This window comes from Cryptosporidium sp. chipmunk genotype I (assembly GCF_004936735.1).
Source record: "Cryptosporidium sp. chipmunk genotype I strain 37763 chromosome Unknown contig_15, whole genome shotgun sequence".
NCBI lineage: Eukaryota > Apicomplexa > Conoidasida > Eucoccidiorida > Cryptosporidiidae > Cryptosporidium > Cryptosporidium sp. chipmunk genotype I.
Genome location: NW_027125583.1, coordinates 45,121 through 71,292, shown reverse-complemented (window position 1 = coordinate 71,292; position 26,172 = coordinate 45,121). Strand labels below are relative to the sequence as shown.

Genomic DNA, 26,172 nt, shown 5'->3' with positions numbered 1-26,172 from the left:
TGATAGAAATAGCAAAAGGATGGACTCATCTAGTGGAGGAGGTCCTTCTATTGGAGAAGTGGTCACTCCAGAGGTTCAGTCGAAGATTACGAGTAAATTGCAGGAGATATTTGGAGATGACGATGTTTCAGTATTAACAGATTACATCTGTCATATGGTGAATCATAATCAACCAAAGGAGCACATAGTCAACGAGCTCAAGGAGTTTCTTTCTGACGAGGCCTCTCAGTTTGGGACATGGGTCTTCCAGCTTGTGGAAAGCAGTAAAAACGATTACTCTAGTAACATTATGCCAAACATTAATCGTGATAATAACACAGGTAGAAATAATTCCGCTCCTAGTGATCCTCATAAGAGCTCCAGTTACTCTAGTCAAAATAAGGATTCTTTGGACTTTGCAATTTCTAATGCTATCAAGAATAAATCAGGATCTGGAAGAATAAAACCTTTTCAGACTGCTTCTTCACATAGGAATAACCATTCCCTAATTAATCATGAGTCCTCTTCTGGCCCAATAACAGGAAATAATAGACTACCCAGAGTTAATTATAGAAATGCTCCCTACACAAGGACCAGCAACTTTAATCAATCTGGAGCCCCTTACAACTCTTCCAATCAAACTGCTAATGCATCCACTGGCCCATCTTCCACTCATGGAAAGATTAAAATTAGGTGTAAAAATTGGCCTAATTGCGATAAAGGTGATCACTGCTTTTATATTCACCCTAATGAGGCCTGCAAATCTTGGCCTCTCTGTCCATATGGCCCTGGATGCTTCTTTATTCACCCCACTGTACCTTGTAGATACGGCCTGGCCTGTTACAATTCTCTTTGCAACTATAGCCATCCAAATGGGTGGGACCCTAATCATGTTGAAGCTCCTATCTTTAAATATGGAGGCTACAAGAACTCCTCTCTCATTATTAACAATAATAAGCCACCTCAAACTATTGGTAATGCTAATTCTAATAGTGCTGAATCTAACAACAATGATAATACCAACCCCATCTCCAAGAACTTAAATCAGGAAAATGTTGAGATGCCTAGCTATGATCCCACTCACAGCGGAAACACTGGACATTTTAGTTTGGAGTCGGAGAAAAACAATTCTTTTCGTCATAATTAACTACTAGCATTCAAAACTCTAATGTTGTATATTCGTGTATTGATCCTCTTACTTAGCTATAACTATAAAGTATATTCTAATATAATCTATTTATCCTGATGATGTAACTCTTCTCCTCTCAAACACACTACAAATTTCAGTAAAATCACATTCCCATCGAACTTTCTCAATATTTTTTTTGTTTTTAATTACCTCTATTATAACTCGTCCTTGCACTGCATTTGTTGTTTCCTGTTTAGGCGGGCTTTTCGAAACCTTATTTATTATGGAGCATAATTAAAGTTGGTGTCTACACAAGACAATTTAACACAGGTTCAAAATCTGACTGCAGAGAAAGAACAAGGTTAGAAACTAGAGTATAAAGTAGGAAATGCGAACGGTATATACAGTGAATACTTGCAACAAGTTCGCAGCTTTAAGCTTGAGCGACGATGAGGAGGATCAACAAGTGATAAGTAAGCAAGAACCTGTAAAAAGCATTACCAGCAATAAGGAGAATCCGCCATCTTTAATCTATCCGAAGAGTGAAGTTGCTCCTAATGCTCAAGCTTCAGCTTTAGATACAACTTCTAAGATGCCGAGAGGAGCCAGAAAAGGGAATACTGTACATAGAGGTGGTAGAGGTGGGTATACTAGCTCTCATGGAAGAGTTTTTGATAGAAGAGACGCTTCTGGGAAGGCCCACAGAGTTTCAAAGCAGAACTATTCTGTTGATATTTTGGATGAGGGACTAGACAAGGAAAGGAAATACGGTACTACTCACTCCTCCGAAGCTGTTTCTAATAATCAATTGGATGACAATGTTGCAGACTCTGAGGAAGCACAGACTGAGAAGGCCGATGGAACCAAAGTGAAAGAAAGCCAAATGATTAGTTACGAAGAATATATGAAGAAAATGGCTCCTAAAAGATTAGAAGTACCCAAAACTGAGATGGTAAAAGGCAATACCACTGCTAAAGACTTCGAAAAGGAAGGTCTCCAAAAATATGTTCGTGATGATGGCTCAAACACCGCCGTAAGTAAAAACAACAGGAACAAGACAAACAAAAGCACTACTAAGAGTGAAAAAGGTGTCTTTAACTACTTCGAGTTGGTTGAAAAATACAAAAACAGAAACTCCTTTAATAGAAGAGGTGATGACAAAAGAAGAAACAAAGGCCAGCAAAAGCCAAATAGCAGCTTACAAGTTAGAAGAGAAGCTCCTGACGTATCTGACACTAGAGCATTCCCAGTATTGGGCCAATAAATCTAATATAATTGTAGAAGGTCTAGACTCATATTTCTTTTATTTTGTGGACAATAACATATCTATTATAAATATACTCACAAACAGTTGTGTTCTCTTAATAGCAATTGTAGTAGTTTACTCTATGGTATTCCAAATTCACTTTGGACACAATATTGAGATTCTATAATGATATTTAATCCTTTTATCATTTTGTTCGAAAGCTTTGTTAATTAGAAATAGCTCGATATATTTGGATGTTGATGTTTTAATAATAAATTATTACATATATCCTCTCTTGGTTCATTTACGACGTACCTTTCGCTGGAGAGCATGTATTCACACAATACTGCTGGAGTAATTACTCCGTCGTATCTTATTTTGTATCCATCTCCTATTGATGAGTAAATGATAATAACGTCCTTTTGAGACAAGTTGTACTGGCAAAGCATATCAAATAAGGTTGAGATTGATGTCGTTCCTTGGATGCAGAGAATTTTGTCTTGAATGCTAGAGATACTAGTTAATATTGACAAAGTATCCTTGTTTCTTAATTTGTCCATCATTTTATTTGACACAACAATGTTTGTCAATCTTTTGAAGCTTTTGGTATTGATGATTGTTGAGATTCGATTTACACTGTTAGAGTTACTTTGAAACGTTTTGTTTTGTTCTGAAAGCTGAATCAAATCAATATATCCTAATATAGTGCCGCTTTTAGAATGAGGACAATCATTACAAATGGAATAATCGGAATCGTAGGTTTCTGATGTTATTGGGGAATCAGGATATTCAACAAAAGTGGATTTATTATCGTCAGGAATGTCCAGGTATATAATATCATTTTTCTTAGAATAAGTTAAGCATGGTTGAGTGTTGTCTATGAAGAATTCAGAATATGTTGAGTGATGGTCAATAACGTAAAGCTTTGAGATACCGTTTCTGATAAATTCTTCAATTTGGTCGGGTTCAAGTTGAGAGTCAACGTAATAGATTTGAAATTCATCAATTTGTATCATAATATCGGATACAGTAAGGTTGGAAAAGGCGACTCTTTTTATAAGTTCAAGCTCATAAACTGAAATTACTTCTTTGTTTGAATGGTGCTCTAGCAAAGTATACAACTCTTCTTTGGTATATATCTTTTCGTTGGCTTTACCAACAGCTTTATCAAGAATGATTGATATGGGTTTCAATAGCGGAAATAAAACGATTTGTATAAGTTTGATAAAAGGAGAGAAAAAACCTCCAATGTAAAGACCATACCTAGAACAAATAGCCTGTGGAATTATCTCACCAAAGATCATAATAAGAATAGTAGAAACAGTGAATGCTAGCCAACCAGAAGTTAATTCAGAAATTAATATAGACAGGCCAGTATTAACAGTGACATTTCCAAATAATAGAGTAACAAGGAGAAAGTTTCCATTAGTTCTCAGGGGTAAAAGCCTCTTTGCATAATACGCAGCATTTTTATTATTTTTTGAGGAGGATGATATTTTCAAATGTAAAAGATCTTGAGTCATCATTCCTAAAGTTAGACCGGAAAAGAGCGCAGATCCAAAGGATAGAAGAAGAGTAATAATGATCAATGCGGATAAAGGCAGCTCGACCACTTCTTTCATTGTGATTGTTGAATACTTCCAGTAATTTCAAGTTAATTTATAAATATATATATTATTTGCTTCATTGAAATTAACAATAAATATTTCTTCCCTCTAAGTCTGGAAAAATAGTTTCCAAGTCTAGAGTATTCTCTTTCCTTCAGGACATAAAAGCATTTATCTAAGAATCTAATTCCCTATTTTCTTTAAGGTTTAATTTCTTCATCCAATTTTACATTAAAATCTTTCACTTATTCTTTTGAATTTAGAAGTATGTTGGCGCAAACAGTTGTGAGGTTTTAAAAAATATATTGAAAATTTTAAGTTTGGAATTTAAACAAAATTTTAAAGTAGTTTTATTTTACTTCAATCGGAATGCTTAAAACCCCAATATATGTGCTTGCAGAAAATCGTTTCAATTCAAATTTCTCACACACTTCGGTACCATTTCGACTCTTAATTATTTAAATATTGGCGCCAATAAATTTGTGTGTTTTGGCGGCAGCTATTTAAAAATTGTTTATATTTTTAATTAGATTACATACGGAGTAAATGTTATATAGGATGTAAAAGGATTTGCACATGCAAAAAATAAGTATAAACTATTTAATTGATGAGCAGTGCCTTTTTGAGCTTTATTACTTTTAAGTATCGCTTTTTTTTTAATTAAGTTTTGGTAGTGGATATTGTTATGAAAGCAAGAAATTGGACTTGCTTTGAGTGAATACTTTTTAATTAATTTATTAAAAATATTAGTTTCTTGTTTGCTTTTTTTTAAAAATATTGTTTGTAAATTAAAACTGTATGACAATTTTCATGTACATGTCACTTTCGACATTAACTGTGGGGTCAGCGCCTAAGCTCTTGAAAATGATTCATCACTTCGAATTAACATATAAATATGAAAGACGATAAAAATTTCGGAATTGTGTAAATCAAAAGGAAAATTTACAGATTTTTAGATTTTAGGCTTTAAGAATTTTCGCAAGAATTAGGGTTTTATAGCTTCAAAACGCATGAAAACAAAAGTGGCTGAAACTTAAATAAAAACAGCAATACAAAGTTACGGTGGATAAAAAAAAAATAGAATTACTAAGAAGGAGAGAGAAGCTCTTTTGAACAAAATAATTAGTATTTAATTAAATTCTATAAAGTTAATTAAAATTAGATGATGGATTATAATTATAAAATAAAGTTAAGCTTTTTGTAGCTTTTGAAGCTGGAGATAAATTAAGAGTTAATTGAGAAAATAAGAAATAATAAATATAACTCACCTGATTAGATTTTTCAACAAGCTTTGATTGTAAGCTCTCAAAACTCTTGTTAACACTTTCGATTTCGCCGGTAATATATTCCAACCTTTTAGAGACTGTGCTTTTCGCGTCATCTAAAGACTGTTTTACCATCACACTCCCAATCAACTTATAAATTACAGCATCACTCTCTAGTAATTCAAGCTCTTTACTAACCATTTGGTTTTCACTTTCTTGTGCAACTAAAATACGTCTTCTTTCATTTATTTGCTCGAATTTCTTCTGTGTTTCCAAAAAATCCTTAGTTATAAGCTCACTTTCATTGCTATTTAATGCCATTTTTACTTTGTTTGCTCCCAAAACTGCTTAATTTGAAAATTTCAAGTGCCACTTTTCTAATTATTTATTTTGTTAAATTCTTAGCCTTGCCTCTAAATAAAGAATTAACACAATATGGCGCCAAAGCTCGTTGGTACCTTTGTTGGCGCCAACACTATTTATTGGTAACTAACAAAAATAAGACTTACAAATAAAATTGGAAAATTAGTAAAACATTAATAATATTGTAAGATATAGGAGGATTTAAGATTTTAGTGAGGCCTGATCCCATAGAAAATATTAGTTATTTCAAAGACGTAAACTTCACAGAGGATCAAGATTAATTTTCTTAGTGAGCCAACTTAAATGAAGATTAGTATCCCAAAAGGGGACAATTATATCCTAGCAGTATCTTCTCTCCCTCAGTCTCAACGGGAATTAATTTTAAAGCTAAGTAGCGATGATGTGGCAAATTACGACAGCTACCTAGATTCATTTCAAAGGTGGATCTGGGATAAAGGTGACCTACAATGTTGGGCTTCGGTTTTGAATAGATTTGATGATTACATTAACTCATATATTATTAGAGAGGAATTGGGAAACGCATTTCTACTTCAGCATCTCACACTAACTAGTGAAAATATAGAAGAAAGCTATTCTGACCAAAATATGTTTAAGCAAGCTGACAGTTATATTCAAGATGTAACTGAAGAAATGATGAAGAAGATATTGAAATCAACGTTTCTTATATTAGAGAATTGCACTTCCAAATCATTATATGCATCAACCATTGGTCTTATAGCTCTTTTGGATTCTTCAAATCCCGATATTGTATGTTGGTCATTAAGAACCTTGACTACTACATGCTCAAATTGGAAGAAACCAAAAAGATATATTGATAGTGAAACTGTTTACCATCTTCAAATGAGACTCTCAACATTATGCTATTTACCAATACATACCAGAATTTCTAAAAAAGGAGGAGTTGAAAATAAGGAAAATGAAGCTTTATCGTCGCTTTCAAACTTTTACAAGCAAGAAACTTGGGAAAATCCAAATGATGAGGATCTTATTGAGGTTTACATACCACCATTTATATGTAATCATTTCATTAAGAAAGATTCGGATCCTGAGGAAAAAGAATGCAAGATGTGTTTTGATTATCACAAATCACATATTTTAATGATTCGATTCAAGGATCTTATTTCTGTTAATTCCAAGCCCGAAGTTGATGATTTAATGAAAAGATATAAGGTACCTATATGTTTAAAATCTATTATTAGCCATTATATTCGGATCTTGAAGAGCTACAGTGATAAATGGCTCCGTAGGAAATGGGTTGATGTTAAATATACTACTTTACTCAGTTTTCCAGGTTTCTCGACCAATAACTTAGTTAATATTTGTCAGGTAAATACAACTTTAATCCCAGATTCAATTGAAATCCTTGAATTCTGTCATTTGAGTATATTCGAAGGTAATTCTAAGGTAAAGCTCACTAATAATAATGAGCAATATAGATTTATTACTAGCATGAGGTCTATTGTTGAACTTCTAACATTAATGTTACAAGATCGAATCTTTCCAAAAGTTATTGTTCAAGCACTCAATTTCACAAATTCATATGGTCTTGTTAGTAGGATTATTTGGGATATACTTTATCATATCAATGATCACAAGGATAAACCTCTTCCAAAGTTTGTCAAAAGGCCTCCAGAATCTCTTAATCAGTTCAAATATAATGATAAAACTCTTTGTAATAACCTTTTAGATTTCGAAGGAGATCATTCTCAATTCAACATTTTAGAGTATATTAATCCCGATATCTTTAATAATGTTAATTATCCACTACCAGAACAAGTAATACAAAGGCTAAATGAGATCCAAATTAATTATGAGAAAATTGAGGAAAACAATAATAATACAGATGACGATAATGATTACTATATAGGTAATAAGCTTCATAATCAAACAAGCATAGAGCTACATAAAAAATATAATACCTCTTTATCATCCTTTATGGACTTGGAAAGCGCTAGAGATGAGATACTTTTAATTAACAATTATTATGAGAATTTAGACTCAGATTTCCAGAAGAAAACCATTAATGATTCCTCAAAAATTATCCCAAACCTTATTATGGCTGAGTTCGAAGAGGAAATGATTAATTTTGTTATGGAATTGATTGGTATTTATATTTTGGTAATGCAGCTATACCCACCTCCTAATTCAGTAATAACAAACTCATCGTCTTCTTCCACTTCTTATATTTATATTCCTCACCATATTACGATACTTATTGCATTTATTGATTTTATTTCTACTATTCGTCATCCTTATTACATTATTTTGGTTTTGCCAATATGCAGAGCGTTAGAAACCTTGCTAGAGAAGAAAACTTACCTTTCTTTTCTGCTCCAACAAAATAAGCCAATATATAAGATTATGCTTTCCAGACTTCAGTATGAAATAGGATTGTTACAGTCTGAAAAGTATTACTTTGATTCTCCCAAAGAGGAGTACCATAAGAAGATTATAAAGGATGAAGGGGTAATTCTAATAAGACAGTGGATTATCAAGACATCTTTGAAATTTATGGAGCTTTTTATTCATCCAAACAACAATAGTTTGGTTTCAAATTCTGATTCAAACCCAATAATTTCTCAGTCAAAGATACAATATGAACTTTTAATGTCAGAAGATTCTATATATAGAAGTTGCCTAATGCTCATATTAATGTATCCAGAAACCTACTCCCTTTTGAATTACTCATTGGTTATTCAATTACTAATTCCACTAGTTTCGAATGATCCAACAGTTGTTCCAGACTTAATTAATAATCACCTTATTCCATTTATCCTGTATTCTATAAACTTTGGAATCCTTCAAAATGATGATATTTTGAATATATTAGCGGTAAACCTTCCAATATTCTTTCTCCATAATGATGGTATTAAACTCATGAAGAGTATCAACTTCAAGCCTTTAATTTTGCTTTCTCAGTTCCTTACATCTAGTTATGCAATTCACATTGATAGAATGGGAGAAATTGCAACTCTGGTTGGAAATGCATTTGAAGAGATTGTTAGGTATCATTCTCAACTAGCCAAGACAATTTCACTTATTTCAGTCTCGACCATTCTACAGATTAGATTTATCCAAAAAGATCTTCCCAACTGGGAGCAAATTCCAGAAGAAAAAAAGGAAGTTTTGGAATCTTCTGAAGAGTATTATACGCCAATAAAAATTCCAAAAAAATCAAACGATCTTTTAATTTCAGATAGGATGGCAATAGTGGGGCGTTTTCTGTGCGGATACTTATCTAATCATGATACCATTCACCAGTTTATTTTACAAGGAGGCCCTTATCACGTTTTGAAGTCTATCATTGATGATTCTCTTCCACCAGCTTTTGCAGCAATCTTAACAAACCATCCCCTGATTTCCCTATTCACATTTCTTGGAACAAGCAGAAACATCTCGATCGCAGATTTACAATATCAGGTGCTACCTACTCTCCAAGAAGCTTGCATAGATTTTAACAGTGTAGAAGTTAACCAAAATACTATTTCAAGATTATCAAAAGTGGTTACATGCATTTTCGCTATAAACTGCATGTTCAGAAACGCTGCAAATTATAACCATTCAAGGATAGTTCAGTCTTATTTGATTTCAAAGGACATTGTAAAGCTTCAAGACTCTGTTTCTCCTTGTGACTATTGCCCTTATGGAGCTTCTATAATGAGCTTATATAACCAGGCTGTGAGCATGATTGCTCCAATTTTTCCAAAACTATTGGAGTTCCTTTACTTTAATGCATCTGAAAAGTACCTTCAAGATTTTCTTCTTAATGATAATAATATGTCAGCTTCACTTCTCAATCCGTCGTTCCAGTCCCACACTCATCCATTACTAATTAAAAAAGATAGTTCATCAAATAATCAACTGAATAACATCCAAAGCAATTATTCTGCCAGTAATAACACACAGGAATCACCCACATGCACTAACACATATCCAGTACTTTCTGTATGGCCTCAGCTATCAGTAAACGACTTTTTATGGTCAACACAGATAAAGTATGCCTACTCTAATGTTGTTTATTACGAAAAAGACTCTGAAAGTCTATCTGAAACTTCAAATAGCTTGGAACTCATGCCAATTATTATGGAGCTTTGCCGAATTTCTTGTTGTAATATTAGAAGCTGTCTAATACTTACATCAAGACTTACAAATACATTTAAAAAGAAGAATAACGCCAGTTTACTATTTAGAAACGATAACGGAAACCCAAATAATTTGACAGAATTGTCCCCTCTTCAATATTTTACTGCTTTTCAAATTGTGGCTATTTTTAATCAGCTTTTCCAGTCAATTCCAAAGCTTTCCACACCATTTGAAAGTATTGACAACGCCGGTATTGTGCATGCTGACCACATTATGCATGAATTTCCCGCCAATTCATGCAATGAATACAAAAAGCATGAGATGGGCCAGATTTGTTGCTATATGGCAGAAATAATTGATGTGTTTTATAGAGTGTGTATAGATGACAAACAAAACAACACATTTTATATTTTGTTAGTAGATTTATCGTATAAGACTGGGATTTTTGAAAAGATTATGAGCCTTTTCCATTTTTCCATGTCAACATATTGGATGGTTTTGGGTAAGATGATTGGTAAGCACAGTACAGAAAATGTTAACAAGATGTTACCTCCTTTGAATCCAAGCTCAAGATTGAAATATAGCTCTGAATTCTTAGGCCAACTAAGCGAGTACATTCTTCCAAAACTTGCTTCTGTACATAACTTGAATGGACTTCTCTACTTGGCTACAAAAAGTATGCACAACAATATTCTCTTATTGGAACATTTTTCTTCTTGGAAGAGATACTTGAATTCCACTTCAACTACTCATCTTCACAAGTCTAAATTTCACTTGAATAATTGCAAGCCTATAAATACCCATACCGGTTCTACAGAACTTAATACTTTTGATCCAAGCTTGGATTCCTTCTTTAGAATGGAGTTTAACTCTGTGGAATTGACTGAGTCTATATTATATATGATTATTACAAATATTCAATTGTGGTGGAAAGAAGTCTTGACTAATTATTATTTGGATATGGCACATAATAATTGGCTTATATTCTACCCAATAAGGTGTTTATCATCCACTTTCAAAATCATGTTACACATTTTTGATATCCAATCCGATTCATTCAATGGGTTTGTTGCGAAGAACTTTGAACTTTCTACCGACAAAGTTATAAATTCTAACAGTATGACTAATACAGATTCTCGTTTGTCAAGCTCAGCAATTAACGACAATTTGCAGCTCTCTTCTAATCTGAATACAGAAAATTCAGCACAGAATCAGGATGTGTCTTTGACCCCCCAGGATGAAAATACTGTTATTTCAATATTAGAGAGGCTAAATATGATGGGATTTGATTCTAGAGTATCAGAACATGCAATATTCTGCTTTGGAAATAACATCGAGGTAATCGTAGAATATTTAACAGGAGTTACAGAAAGGAATGAAAATAAGACAATGATTTCAGAAGAAGCTGGAAATTATATGTATTCATTTAGTAAAATAGGAAAGGTTCTTTCTGAACAACTTGAGATAGGTGGCCTTGTAGCCTATAAGACTTTGTCCAGAGAAGATAAAAAGAGCGAGATTTTGAGAATTTACTCAACTTTACCTTCAGAGTTGTATTATTTAAGCAAAAACGTATACTATTCGTCTCCTATAGTTTGTGACATTATGTTAAAGTTTTCACCTTTACTTAAGAAAATAAACATGTTGGAAAAGGTCTTATTTCATATTTATACATCTATGAAGATGCTTTTGGAGAGAAATCAGGCAATTTTTTCTACGGAATCTTCAAACCAGCGTTACCAGTTTATTAAAGAAGAGCTTTCTTTCTTACAGGATGATAAACTTAATAATGATAAGTTTCCTATTATATTCAACTCTTTTTATACATCACTAAATAACTCAACGCCTTTGATTGATAGTAATTCAAACTTCAACAAATTAAATTACCAGGAAATATATTCAAACTTGGATGCATACTCTAAGAAATGTGCTTCAACTAAAAAAATCCATCTAAGTTTAATTCCAGATTTATCTTTACTGTCTATTCTCCTTTATAAGAAGACAGATCTCAAATCGTTTTGGATATCAATAGATTCCAATTATATTAAGCTTACATCGACTCAGAATAAGAATTCAGGAAAATGTAAGAATAAAAACAATTCAACAAATAATTTAAATACTGAACAGGTGCCTGAGCCATCTTTCCATCCGCTTAATTCACTATTAGGTTTTGTCAACATTTTCACTCAAGGACATTATGTATTTGATTCCAAGCATGACGGATTTACATTCAAGAATATGGAAAAGTATATTCGTGACAATCTCGGAGAAGGCAATGGACAGTCGAGTGGTCAAAATAACCAGATCAGCAATAATATCAGTACTAATAGTAATTCTAATAATACAAAGAATAACTCAAAATTGTCTAATTTGGTTTGGATTCCAGTAAATAAAGAAACCGAGTACAAGGAAAATAATGATAAAGGGATTAAATTAATAAGTAGGTGCCCAATTTGGTTTGAATACTTTTGTTTGATATTATGGAGACTACTCCCTATATTTGAGCAGTCTATACCTGTATCTGAGAGCAGTAATACTCCATTTTTGGTATCCCAAAAGAATCAGAAAGATATCATATTTACTATGTTGGATGTATTGACTCATTTTCCAGGGATTAATGGAAGTACAAGTATGGCTATTTTGGGAGTAATAACCATACTAACACGAAAATTTAATAATTCTCTTTTACTACTAAGCTATACCCCATTCTACATGACAGAAATGATTAAGAACAAGGATAAAACCCAGAATATTGCTTGTATGTGCATGGGTAACACACTTGGTGGAGGTTTAGGAGTCTTATACCGACTTCCAAGAACTGCATATTTTGATGGAATTCTTCAGGTTCTTTCTTTAATTACTATTCAAGTTTTGGAAGACTTCACTATTTTGACTCAGCTTATTGAGAGCAAGTTGGACGAGTTATTTTCAAAACAGTTAGCTACTCAGATACAATCAGGAGTGATTTATGGAGAAAAGTTACATGTATTAAAAAATATTGAGAACAATCCAGAAAACCAAAACAATCAAAATCTTAATAGTTGCAAATATTTTTCATTTTACCCAAGAAACTTTGTTTTGAACAATAAGAAGGACTTGGAGTTCCTTGAAAAGAAAGAAATTGAGTATCCATTTATCGTACTAAGCTTAAACAGCGTAATTGGAGAGCTTTTCCCTTGTATTCAGAGATGCCCGGAAATATTTTATCAAGTTTTGAATTACTTTTGCGTTCTTCATTCCATTAAGACAGGAAATGAATTGGATTCTATTGCAAAGATACATTTTGAAGACAATGAGTCAGAATCAAATATTAAGGATGAATCTGAATCAATAAAAAATGATGATGTTTTAATGAATGACGAGAATAACAACAAAGACGATAATGTTTGCACAAGAATTAAGTTCACAACTTTCAATGACCTGATGAAGAACCAAGAAATTTATTCTAAATATAACATTCCAGTGAATGAGAACCTACTGCTTCAGTGGAAACCTTTAAACTATAGAAACTCAGAAGAAATACAACCAAGCCAAGACAAATATTTGGAGCTTAAGGAAAAACTCAAGTATTCCCAAGGTGATGCTGCTTTAAGACCGAGTTCCACTTTTATGTTCATTTTAATGAGCATTTTTGACCATATGGTACTTTTTGGAGAAATCTTAAGTAAAAACAAGTTTGGAAAAAAGCGTGGAATAAATTCATGTTCACGAACTAGAAGAGATGATGGAATTTTTAGTCTAAGTTTGGACTCACTTACATACATAATGATAAGAATTGCTCTAACTTATCCTGTTAATATTAATAGGATTTCAAAGATTTCAGTATTATCTATCTGCAACGAAAGTAATGTAAGATTATGGCAAGAAAAGAAGCAGGAATTCTACGGTTATAGATATAGAAATAGCTCGAATTTGAAGTTGGGCGTGTCATGCTTTTGTTTGAATTTACAAAGGTCTCTGTCAGCTATTGATTCTGAAAATAAAAAAGAGTTGAAAATTGCATTAGAACAGGAGTTCTCTAGAATCTCAACTATTGTTCCAAACATTAATGGCTTAACAAACAACATCATCAAGTTTAAGCCATATTCCTTTGAATTTCTACTAAATCAGCTTTTTGTAACGTCATCCCTCAAGATTAACTTCCTTCCATTTATTTTTAGAAATATTGCCTCGTACATTGTAATGAACTCTATTAATTGCATGACTTCCGTGCCCACATGTACGTGCAAAAAGTGCAAACAAGCGGGTAACACCAACTCCGGTACTGAAGAAAATAGTCCTTCCTTAAAAATGGCGGGTTGGCAACTAAATATAGATTGGCAGACTTATAATTTGAAATGCATGCCAAACTTGTCAACAATAAAGAAGTCGACCATAAAAGATGTCCATTTCATGGAAATGGATCACTTTATTTACTTTTTACATATATTGATTGGTTGGAATAAGTTTGTATTGAAAAAGTTTATGGTTTATACAGTGAACTCATTAAGGAACTTGCTAGCAAGTTTGGATAAATTCAAGGGTAATTCAGGTAGGCATAATTGGAGAAGTGAATATGTGAATTCTTACTTTTTGTTGAATATTCTTCAGTACTTAATAGTTCTTCTCCAAGTTTACCCAAGTACTTCAGATCCTGGACTTTTAAGAAAGGCAAATATTTATAACATACTAAGTAAGCTTTACGTAAAGTTGCCATATTCGGACTTGTCAAATATAATATTGTTTTGCATGAAGAATCTGATCTACTCTAGATCTGTAATGATACCAAATAGTGAGTTTCTTGCTGCAATTAAGGAAGGTAGTTTGGATAGTAATGCAAAAAAAGGTAGTTCTATTGGAATAAGTAGTGGAAATGATCAATTAGGTGAAAATCAGTTGGAAGTTGATTTGGACCAGTTTGGTTTCCAATTTAATTCATCTGATGAGGATTTTGAGGATGATTTGGATGATAGTTTAGAGGACGATTTTAGTGAGGAGTTTGATTTAACAAGCTTGGATGGTCTAGATGACGATGGGGCTGGCGATGATGGCGAAAATGATGATGGCAGTGATGAGGGAGAGATGGACGATGACATTGAAGATGATGAGGATGACGATGAAGATGAAAATGATGATTTATTTTTGGATGAAACAATGATTAATGACGGGGTAATTGATATTGAAGGAGAGGAGGATGATTTGAGTAATGATGACATAGTTGGTGATGAAGATTTATCTAGCGATGTTGACGACGATGACGATGACGATGACGATGACGATGATGACGACGATGATGATGATGATGATGAGGAAGATGATGATGGGGATGACGAAGAAGACGGGATGAATTTTGACGAATCTGATATGGGCTCAGGTATATCATCAGAAGATTCCGATGCTGATGAGCTAAGGAGAACTCCAAGAATAAGGGATGAATATGAGTTTAATTACATTTACCAGATGAATAATCAGACTAATATTAACGGACTGGAAGATGTGCCAGCGAATACAAGTAGTGAAGAAGTGGAGGATGGCGGCGAAAACATTAATGAAATATTGATGAGGGACGCTGAACGTAACGGCCAGAATAGAATTATATTGAATAACCTAAGAAACTCAGCTTTTAGGAGAAACACAAGTGGTGGTGGTGGTAGCAGTGGTAGTAGAAGAAGAAGTGGAAGAGGATACAATAGATCTATGAGGGACGACTTGGACAATGATTTGAACTTAGATGATGATGAAGACAACGATTTGGATATTGATGATTTAGATGATGATATTTTTGGCGACGAATATAATAGTGAGGAAGATAATGGGGATATTGATATTCTCCAGGGAATCAATAATATTGTGACAAACACAAGCATCACTCCAGCCTTGCTAATTTCAGATGGTGTAAACAATGCAGTTGTTCAGAGTACCGAAAATAGTAATATTACTAACAGTATCAACAATAATGGTAATAATAATAATAATAATAATAATAATAGTAATTTATCTGTAGAACGAAGCAATGAATTGGAACAAGCATTTCCAGAGCAAAGAAACGAGAGAGAAACTACGGAAGGAGGCGACATAGGAGCAAGAAATTCCAATGATGGAGCCGGTTATTCAAGCTTAAGAACACCTCCTCATCCTTTAAGAAGAGCAGAAATAACATCAAATGCAACAGTTAGAAACTCAAATCAAGTAAATGAAGTCGCTGAAAATATTTTAGGAAATGATGTTAGTCCTGCTCCATTAAGAAGAAGATTTGTATCTCAAGGAAACAGTTATTTGGATGATATGATGATGGTACTATTAAGAGAGGATGATGACGACTTTGAGATTGATAATTTGCAATTTTTGGAAGATTTAAGTTCTTTGAGTGGAGTAGCGGGCTCTACAGGTCTATCTTTAGGTGGGGGAGGCGGACGAGACGATCTACAAGTTCAGTTTATAGGATCCCAGGGAGTAGGTGCCAGTTTATTGAATAGCTTTATCTCCAATACAAACAATACAGCTTATAACAATGACAGTTTAAGTTCAAGCTTTTATTTGGATTCTACTGAGGCTCACTGGCCACCTATGCCTTTGAATCAAAGGAATATTTTCGTTAACTCCAGAAATATTCCTCTTCCATTTTTGATTTTAAACTCTCTAACCTTCGTTCCAAATACTTCCAATTTGAATCCTCCATCCAATAATGATTTAATTCTGCAATGGATGAGTTATGGTGGTTATTTGACTAATCCAATTCTATCTCACTACAATATTGGAAGCGTTGCAAACTCCAGTACATTAGGAGGTTCTTCTGGAGATACTTATGGCTACAGTTCTTTCTCTATTAATAATAGCAGTAACAGCAACTCACAACCAGCCTTTGGATGGCACTTCCATAATGACATTTCGCTCCCAACTGAGCATCCATTCTTGACAAGGAACATTATTATTGATAACAACTTGGGAATAAATAGCAGTGGAAATTCGGGTAGTCACGGAGGTGGCGGTGGTAATAACAACAATAATAACCTTTCTTGGTACAGCAATGGACCACTACATGACTCCCAAAGATCTCTTATTGGCGAAATACATTCCAGCTCTTTGAGGAATAATTCCGAGCTTTCCATCCTAATGGATGCAATCAGAAACGCCGACAATTTAACAAATGATGATGATGTCATTGTATGCATGCAAAATAATTCCAGTAGTGGGAACGGTATGGCAAATTCATGCACGGAAAATGGCGCCACTGGTACTAATGCAAATTTAAGTGGCAGTTCATCTTTAAGAGGAAATAATCTGAATGTATCTACATTGATAAGAAATATAGGTGATATTAATCGAAACAATAATTTGGGCAGGCTTTTGACTGATGAAAACAATAGCACGGTTAGTTTGACTCCACTAGTATTGGTTTCTCAGGCTACAAGTTTTCTTAGGGATGCAGTATCGACTAAGATTCCCATTGAAACTAATAATATTGAATTATTTACAACAAATATTGAACAAGATGAAGAGGATGACAGCCGAATGTTCGATATAGAACAGAGATGCGATGTGATTAGTGACTCTCAGTTACATGAAAATAATGAAGACCTGGATTTGGTACAAAATGGGCAGGAACATATACAGCAGGATCAAGAGCAGGGTGATGATGACGAAGATGGTGATGACGATGATGATGACAACGATGATGGTGATGATGACGAAGAAGATGACGAAGACGATGATGACAATAATGACAATGATGACGAAGAAAATCAAGAGAGTGATGAAAATATGGAGGATGAAGGATTAATAGAGGATCGAGTAAATCCCAGCAGTTTAAGTGAGAGTAATCAGGCCGTAATTGGAGACATGCAAACTGCTCAAGTTTCTATGAATCAAACAGTTCAGGACAATCAACATGAAAATATAGCTAGCACTGGTCTTGAAGTAGATGATGATCATCATGAAACAACTCAGGCTAACTTGGATAGTAGAATAACAGACGCTAGTACTTCAATTGGCCAGAATGTTGAAGGCTTGGAGAACATAAACTATCAAGATATTCCAATTTGCGTACTATTACGTGTTTTGGAAGAGAGGATTGGATTAAGCAGAAACCGGATTCTGGAGATTGTTGGAGTTGACACTGGAGTATTTTATGAGCTACCTGAAGATATACAAACAGATGTTCTTGTATTACAGCTTACAGATGGAGATACTACAAGAAGGCTTTTGGATAATATGACTCTATCCGACTCCGGATCAAGAGCAAGAGAATCTGATTCTTCAAGCTCACTAACCATTCCTTCTTTAATAATGGATATGCTTCCTTCATCATTGAGAGACATAATCAGACTGAGGGGCTCATCAAACAGCGGAAATTCCCTTGAAGGCTCTGATCAAGTTGTAAATGATAACGCAGCAACTGCTGCAGTACAAGTTGGTTCCAACGGTAGTGCGTTAGTAAACAATGCAAGTGGAAGTAATCAAGAAGACTTAGAAAATATTCAGTTTATTTCCTCATTAGACCCAGTTTTACGTCAAGAGGTACTTTTGACGGCAACTGAAGAGTTTCTGAGAACCCTTCCAACAGAAATAGCAGATGAGGCGAGAGCTTTACAACAGAGAGTGTTCCCTTCATATAGCACTGGAACTACAAGAGAAAGAGTAAACCTATCAAATAGTGGCAATTCATCTCATTTAGGAAATACTGGAAATACAAATGGACCAAACGGTGGAAATAATTCTAGAAGAAGCAACAGAATCCCAACTTTAACTTTGGATGGAGACGATCAATACATATCTACTAGTGGGGGTAGAAACAGTGGTAGTGGAGGAGGATCCAGTAACAGTCATAGTAGTAGTTCTGCTCAGCTGTTGAGTTTGAGTAATAACCTTTATGACTTGTTACCACTCATTTCAAACAGTAGAAATGGAGGAATAACCACTATTAGGTTTAATCTAAACTCTTCAGGGAATGGCTTGGGTATTCGAAACCTACTTTCAGCAGCATCAGCTTTATCAGAATCAAGAAGAGGAGCTAATTCAGCACCCAGCGGTAATAGTAGTGGTAACCCAAGTGTGGATCATGATGTTATTGTGGCTGAGGATAACACAGCAAGTGCTTTAAGCTCCAGAATAGAATCATCAACAGGTGTACTGAACAATTCTAATGGAGGAGGAGGAGGATCCAATGCTAATATTATTAATCTCTCTACCAGCTCTAGTAATTCTAATGGAGGAGGTAATGTAAATAATAATAACAGCAGAAGAGGTGCATATCATATACGCTCTATTATTGGAAATCAAAATAGTAGTATTAACTTTGATGGGGGATTAAATATAAGTGCTTCAATTCCATTGATATCCTCTTTGGGAGGTAATATCGGAGCAAGATCTTCTGGAGGAGTGGGGGGTGCAGGAAGTTCATATGACATCTTGTATGAGCTTTTGAATGAGATTTCACAAACTTCAACTCCTACCTCTAACTGGAACATAACAAATGAGGCAGATGGTCCTGCGTTGGAGAATTCCATGTATCCATTGATGAATTTGACATCCACATCTTCATCAAGTTCTGCATTTAATAGAAGACATAATAATCAGACATCTTTGGTTCAACAGCTTCAAGGAAGTACCAGTTCAACCTCTGGAGGAAGGCCCTCATTATCTTCATTTTCAATTCAAAATATTCTCCCAATGTTAAGGACAGAATATAACCAATTGGTGAATAGTGGTGGTGGTTCGTCTGGACTCCAGAATATTTCATCTATTATTACCTTTGGAACAGTAGGAAGCTCCAGTGCACTAAATACAGTATCAGGTTCTTCCTCTAATATTAATATTAGTTCAGCTTCAAATTCCACAAGGAGTTCAGCATACAATAACTCCAGCTATGTGAGAATTATTCCAATGTTAAATAACAGAAATGTTTACTCTATAACTGGAAGAACACCTTATAATTCACTTAGTATTGGTGATCAAACTAGAGGAAGGTCTGCATCTACACGATTAGTTGGAAATATAATAGTAAATGCTTCCAGTAATAACAGAAGAAGAAGAAGAAGAAGAATTACTGGCGGAGAGGGAGACGGAGATGGAGATGGAGGTAGTGGAGATGAGGAAAACTTTACAGATCGCAATATTAGTTCTGTAAATAACGATCATAATGAAAGAGATAATTCGAATCAAGAGCTTTCCTCATCATCATCATCAACAGATACAGGAAATAACAATAACCAAATTTCAGAAGAAAGTTTGAACAATATAATATCATTTAGTGATCCATTTTATGGATTCCCAGATAAACAGTTCATCCTTTTGTACCTTCAGGAAGTATTAGCCAATATTAAAAGTAACAATATAATGGACCAAAATCTTCTTCAATTGAGTATTATTCCAGAAGTACTATATTCCAGCACTTTCACGAGGCAAAATATCTCGAAGCCTCTCTTTTATTCCTACTTGTTTAATATGTTGGGATCTTTTGGTCCAAATCAATGGATGGCCTTAGATACTCTATTTGCAATCATTTCAATCGGGAAGACTCATCTGGAAGTTACTCCAATGAAACTTTTAACTAGATACGTTGGAAGCAGTAGTAATGGAGCAAATCAACAGATACAACCATTTAAGTCTACCAATAACTACTTGATAACTTATAAAGACTCAAGTATTAATGGTTACTTTTCAAATTTAGTACCTTATGAGTTATTATTAACATCTTTAATGAGCCACTGTGATGTAAATCCAATAAATATGATGTACTATTCTTTGTTACAGATATTGGAAGTTATTGGAGACTTTGTAACTCACTTTCCCGTCATTGTTATATATCTATTGGATGAATGGAATCCAATTCTAAGACTTGATCAGTTCATTAAGAAGAATAACCTTCTTATTAGTGGCACTGATTATAATATTAGTCAAAGAAGATCTACTTCTGGAATTATGGAAAATGGTGTATTTACGGAGATTAAGGATGAAGAAATTCAGAGGATTGGAATTAGAAAGGAGGATAATATGAATGATGACACCTTAACATTTGATGATAACAACAAAATTAAGGTTAAAACTGGCTCCTCTTTATCATCTCCTGTTCAGTTTAATAAGAGTAAATCTGACGAGAGAAGAAGGATTGGTTCTTCCATTCCTTTAACTTCCAGTGTGGAGTTAAGTAGAAAGAGGAAAAGAAGATTCACTAGGGAAGGGTTTGAGTTTAATAATAATGTTAGTAATAACAATACTATTAGTGAAGGAGGCGGATTACCACCATCTTTGGATATTTCAACGCCAAACCATAATATTAAGTCTCACGATGCTCTAGATTTAACTCCTTATAATCCCAGATCTAGTATTAATTCCAGTGGCTTTCTAGAGAATGAGGACTCTGCATTTGAAGAAAACTTGGTTTTGGATGCAAATGAAAACCTTAGTGAAGAAGATGAGAATATGACAATGCTTTATGGCAACTCTACTAATTGCATTTTGGAAACTTGCAATGATATTATTTCTGGAAGAGGTAGCTCAACTGGTGGTCCTCTTGAAGGAAGAGAAGGAGTTTCTGGAAATGAAGACTTTACGCAAATTCAAAGTCAAAATCACATACAAACTCAAACGTTATCTCAAGCTAAAGTGTTTGAGCAAAGTTTAAGCCATATTCATAATAAGAATCAACATCATAATCATAGTCAAAGTAAATATTATTCCGTTGGCGGAAACCACTCAATGAATGGAACAATTTTGAATAGGACTGGTAGTAAACAAAGAAATACAATTTTACAATTAAACAGACTTAAAAGAAAACTTTGCAATACAAAGTTCCCAACTGAAATGATCGGTCATTCGAACTTCACTCCTCTGTTGTTGTTATTTGAGATGTTGAATAGTCCAATTATTCAGAATTCTCCACAACACATTCAAAAACTTTTAGTTATATTAAATAAAATATTCAACCTCAAGTTTGATGAGATTCCAAAAGTTCAAATGGAGCTATTTGCTATCTCAAATGATCTAATTAACGCAGAATCATTAGGATCAATCCACAAAAACGAAGAATTAAATGAAGATAAGGAGGAGAAGAATGAAAAGGAGAAGGTTAAAAAAGAAGAAGAAAGCTTAAATATGGTAATAGATGATAATACTAAAGATATAAGAAGAAAAACAGATGAGATTATTGATTCTTTGGTAAAACATTTTAGTGAAAAGATTTGGAAGATTATTACTCCGAAGTATATTGGTGAAGTATTGAAACCTCTATTCAACCCAATTTCCTTCATTTACAATTCAAACTCTGTTACATTGGGTCAAAAAGAGAATAACTCAAACTCTTCAAATACTAACAGTAATTCTAATACTATCTCAAAACAGTCAACTAAACAATATATTGAGATTTTGAACACAATATATTCTAATTCCCAATGTAGATTGGAATTCCATTATCAGCTAAGAGACAACACTAAGATTATAATAGAGTCTCTAGTTAACAACTTGAGATTTTTGTACACAACAATACAAAAGTATATAAAACTACAACAGGAATCTTCATCTAAAATGATCTTAGATAATGGAGTCTCAGAAATTCACCAAAATATGACCTCTCATGTAAGCTGGAAGAATAGTATTAAATTATTTAATAACATGAAAAGCACTCAATCAAGCACTGAAGAAAAGTTAACTGGAGTTGATGATGCAATATTATTATTGAGAATAGTTAACCAATATTTGGATATTTTGGGTGATTCTGTTAATAATGAGAATAAGGATGAATGGTTGAAAATATATCCACAACTATTATCTTTAAATTGTGATTCTAGTAAATTCAACATTGGTGCACTAAAGTACCATATTTATTCAGAATTCTTTAAGGATTGTGGATTTGACAATTTATGGACAGCTTTGGATCAAACTTTAAGTGAATGGAATTTACTGGAGCAGTATTTGAATGGAAATCCAAATATGAATGAGAATAAATTAGAGGTAAATCAAAATAATATATTAACAAGTAATTCAACAACTGATATTACAATATTACTTTTAATTCCAGTTTTGGAGTGCTGCTTTACAATCCAACAGATTAATATGATTTCATTATTAGGACTTTCCTCCATGTCATTATTTGACTCAGATTCCACGACAAAATTGTTGAATGAGTCAGCAAACTTATTGGAACTTAAGACAATGGATGAGGACTTGAGATCTACAACTCCTTCACTAATAAGAACTTTATCTAAAAATTTAAATAATCAACTTTTGGGTAAAAGTAATTCAGAAACATCAATAAGCTCAAATGGTAATGGAAATGAAGAAGGAGGATCATCATCAAATATTTCTTGTCATTCAAGCTTTAATTTGAAGAATTTATCTCCAGAATGTATAGAAAAGCATCATGAGATTATTAAATTCAGTTATAGACATAAGAAATCTTTAAATATCTTATTACAATCCTTCCCTCAGTTGATTTTACCACCAAATGGTAGCTTAGTACCATTATTGCGCCTAGCTCCAATGGTAGTAAACTTTGAGAATAAAAGATGTTACTTTAGATACCGCCTTAAACAACTAAGAAAAGAAAGTGGAAGTTATAGAAGTGGGGATAACCATCAATTAAGATTAGTAGTTCGAAGAAACCGTGTATTTATGGATAGTTTTCAGCAAATAAGTACAAAGAGCCCAGATCAACTGAAGCAAAAGTTACATATAACTTTCCATAATGAGGAGGGATTGGATGCTGGTGGTGTTACTAGGGAGTGGTATAACATTTTGGCTAGGGAAATGTTTAATCCTGATTATGCTTTGTTCAGAAGAGAAGGATCAAAGAGTGAATTTAACCATCCAAACCCATTGAGTTATATTAATGCTGATCATCTTCATTTCTTCAAGTTTATTGGACGTATTATAGGAAAATGTATTTATGATGGTCAACATTTGGATGCATGGTTTACACGTTCTTTTTATAAGAATATGTTAGGGCAGCCAATAACACCATCAGACGCAGAATCTATAGATCCTGAACTTTACAAGAATTTGAATGTAATGTTGGAACATCCAATAGAAGATTTGGGATTAGAATTGAACTTCACAACAACAATTGATGAATTTGGTAGAAGCAAACAAGTGGAATTAAAGCCAAATGGTGCAAATATTCCAGTAAATGACGAAAATAAGTACGAATATGTATGCTTACTTTGCGAATACAAGACAGTAAAATTGATTGAGAAACAGCTCAGTTTCTTCTTATCAGGATTCCATGAGTTGATTCCCGCTCGTTTAATTGCAATTTTTGATGATAAGGAATTGGAGCTTTTAATTTCAGGATCCCCTACAATAGACTTGGATGACTTAATGGAGAATACAGACTATCATAATTATGATAGAAAATCCCAACAAATTATTTGGTTCTGGGAATGTTTAAAGGAGTTTGATCAGAACCGACTTGCAACATTTGTACAATTTGTTACAGGTACTTCAAGGGTACCAATAGGTGGATTTAAGAATTTAATGGGTATGAGAGGCCCACAAAGATTTAGTATTCACAAATCTTTTGGTGAGAATCGATTACCTTCAGCACACACCTGTTTTAATCAGCTGGACCTTCCAGATTATTCAAACAAAGAGCAGTTAAAGGCTAAGTTATTACAAGCAATTACAGAAGGTAAGGAGGGTTTTGCATTAGTTTAGTAATATGATGAGAGAATTGCAAAATCAAGAAAAAAAAAAATCAATAAATGCATCAAATAAAAATAATTTAAAAATTTTTAGTTTATATTAAATTTAATGTAAAAATTTTATAATTGTTTTATAACAGTTTTTATTTATTCTCGTTTAACTTTTTTTTTAATTTTAAAATATGAAAATTGTCTAAATCCAAAAACTCGAACATTACAGTACATTTCCCGCCAATTTATAAAAATTGAGATAAAATTCTTACAGACTTTGGTAAATTTTAGAATTTGTTTAAATTGAAAAGCTGTGATTGTGTTACTAAAATTTTTTGTTATTTCCACAATAAATTTAAGGAAGTGCCATTATTGGAATGAAATAACTTGTAATTACAATAATTTTTTTTTTTTAATACTAAATGTACATGTTTTCAAGTTTTCTCAGTAAGAGGAATTTCGTATTTTTTAAATTTTAGAATCAAATACTAAATTGAAATACAAATGTGCATAAGGTTAATCAGGATTTTTTTAACGAAGACTTATGTAAATTCATAGTTTACATACTAATTTTTTGTCAAATAAGTAATATAAAGCACTATGCGTCGGCGTCTGTCTGCAAAAAAAGTCATGCATGATACGTGAGATTAGGTTGGATGAGTTAAAAATTTCCTTATTGCAGACAAATGTAAAAGAAAGTTTGGGTTATGGCTACAATCCTCAAGAATCCGGTGGAGTACCATCCCATCCATATGAGAATAGAATAATATTGTTAGAAAAATATTATGACCCAACAATAGTAATTACACTATCACAAAAATACAATGATCTGTTTTTAGGGACCTTGTCAAAACAATGTTTGGAAGAAACACAGGATTTGCTAGTAAAGTTTATTTTGCACGATATAAGTAAATGTAAGCATTTAGAGGAAAAACTTGAGGATGAATTATCTGTATATTTGGTCGATCAAGAGAAATATTTTCAGAAAATTCAACAGATAGAAGCAAAATACAAAACTTTAATTTTTTCTGAAGTTAAATCAATTAACAAATATTTAGAAATTTTGTTGAGAATAATGATAATCTTGTTGAAAAGAATGTTTAATCATTATAGAGAAGTTTTACGTTCCTTTATAATTTAAAGCATGACAAAATTCAAGTGATTCAAAAAGGCTTATCATTTTATGAAGGATTAACTTTATATTTAACAGATATTTATAGTATATTATTATGTGTTCAAAGCTATATGAAAGAAACTTCTTTGTGTATTTTCATTAAAAAAATCAATTACTGAATAATAATAGATATTTTAATTTAAATGAATCTTTACCTGGGACTAAAGAATTTGAAATTTTTGAGAAAATTGAAGGTGAAGAATCCATGAAAGTAAGGAAAAGAGGGAAAAAGACTAAAAAGAAAGGTAAAAGTAAGGCATCTAGAAGCAAAAAAACTTCAAAAAAAAAAAGGTTTTAGTAAAGAAAAATAAAACTGTTATTAAAGGTAATATGAGAAAAATAACAATCAATGAAAAGCAAATTAATCAAAGGTTTAAATCTCTTTTCTTTAGAGATTAGAATAGTATATTTTGCTCGAAATTACATATTTTTATTTAAAAGTATTCAACAAGAGTTGTCTAAATTAATCAAGGAATTTATTATATTTTGTCTGAATTTAATTATTTACATGCAAACTCCAGCATATAATTACTATTTTCTTAATTTTCCACATTTTTTACTATTACGTGTATTATTCAAAATAAATTTTGCATGTAAATGCCGGTATATAAAAATCAAATTAAGAAATAATATAACTTTGCAAAACTAAATTCAAAATCAGTGAGAAACCTCTTAAATAGATTTTGACTTATTACTAAT

The 26,172-nt window shown here is 33.0% G+C and overlaps 6 protein-coding genes across 6 annotated transcripts; 4 read left to right on the top strand and 2 right to left on the bottom strand.

The window, feature by feature from the left end:
• Positions 1-19: 19 nt before the first annotated feature.
• On the top strand, positions 20-1,126 carry ELE39_000956 (PWI+4CCCH domains; the record flags this gene model as incomplete). Its single annotated transcript, XM_067344033.1, has 1 exon — positions 20-1,126. The coding sequence occupies one exon, from the start codon at positions 20-22 to the stop codon at positions 1,124-1,126; it is 1,107 nt and encodes a 368-aa protein (XP_067202714.1).
• Positions 1,127-1,496: 370 nt separating this feature from the next.
• Positions 1,497-2,372, top strand: ELE39_000955 (uncharacterized protein; the record flags this gene model as incomplete). Its single annotated transcript, XM_067344032.1, has 1 exon — positions 1,497-2,372. The coding sequence occupies one exon, from the start codon at positions 1,497-1,499 to the stop codon at positions 2,370-2,372; it is 876 nt and encodes a 291-aa protein (XP_067202713.1).
• A 212-nt stretch (positions 2,373-2,584) lies between these two features.
• ELE39_000954 (CBS domain-containing) lies at positions 2,585-3,976 on the bottom strand (the record flags this gene model as incomplete). Its single annotated transcript, XM_067344031.1, has 1 exon — positions 2,585-3,976. One exon carries the CDS (start codon positions 3,974-3,976, stop codon positions 2,585-2,587), a length of 1,392 nt encoding a protein of 463 aa, XP_067202712.1.
• Positions 3,977-5,109: 1,133 nt separating this feature from the next.
• On the bottom strand, positions 5,110-5,547 carry ELE39_000953 (prefoldin-related; the record flags this gene model as incomplete). The annotated part of the gene is made up of 1 exon (XM_067344030.1): positions 5,110-5,547. The coding sequence occupies one exon, from the start codon at positions 5,545-5,547 to the stop codon at positions 5,110-5,112; it is 438 nt and encodes a 145-aa protein (XP_067202711.1).
• A 345-nt stretch (positions 5,548-5,892) lies between these two features.
• ELE39_000952 (HECT domain-containing family) lies at positions 5,893-24,321 on the top strand (the record flags this gene model as incomplete). The annotated part of the gene is made up of 1 exon (XM_067344029.1): positions 5,893-24,321. One exon carries the CDS (start codon positions 5,893-5,895, stop codon positions 24,319-24,321), a length of 18,429 nt encoding a protein of 6,142 aa, XP_067202710.1.
• Positions 24,322-24,933: 612 nt separating this feature from the next.
• On the top strand, positions 24,934-25,440 carry ELE39_000951 (uncharacterized protein; the record flags this gene model as incomplete). Its single annotated transcript, XM_067344028.1, has 1 exon — positions 24,934-25,440. One exon carries the CDS (start codon positions 24,934-24,936, stop codon positions 25,438-25,440), a length of 507 nt encoding a protein of 168 aa, XP_067202709.1.
• Positions 25,441-26,172: the final 732 nt, after the last annotated feature.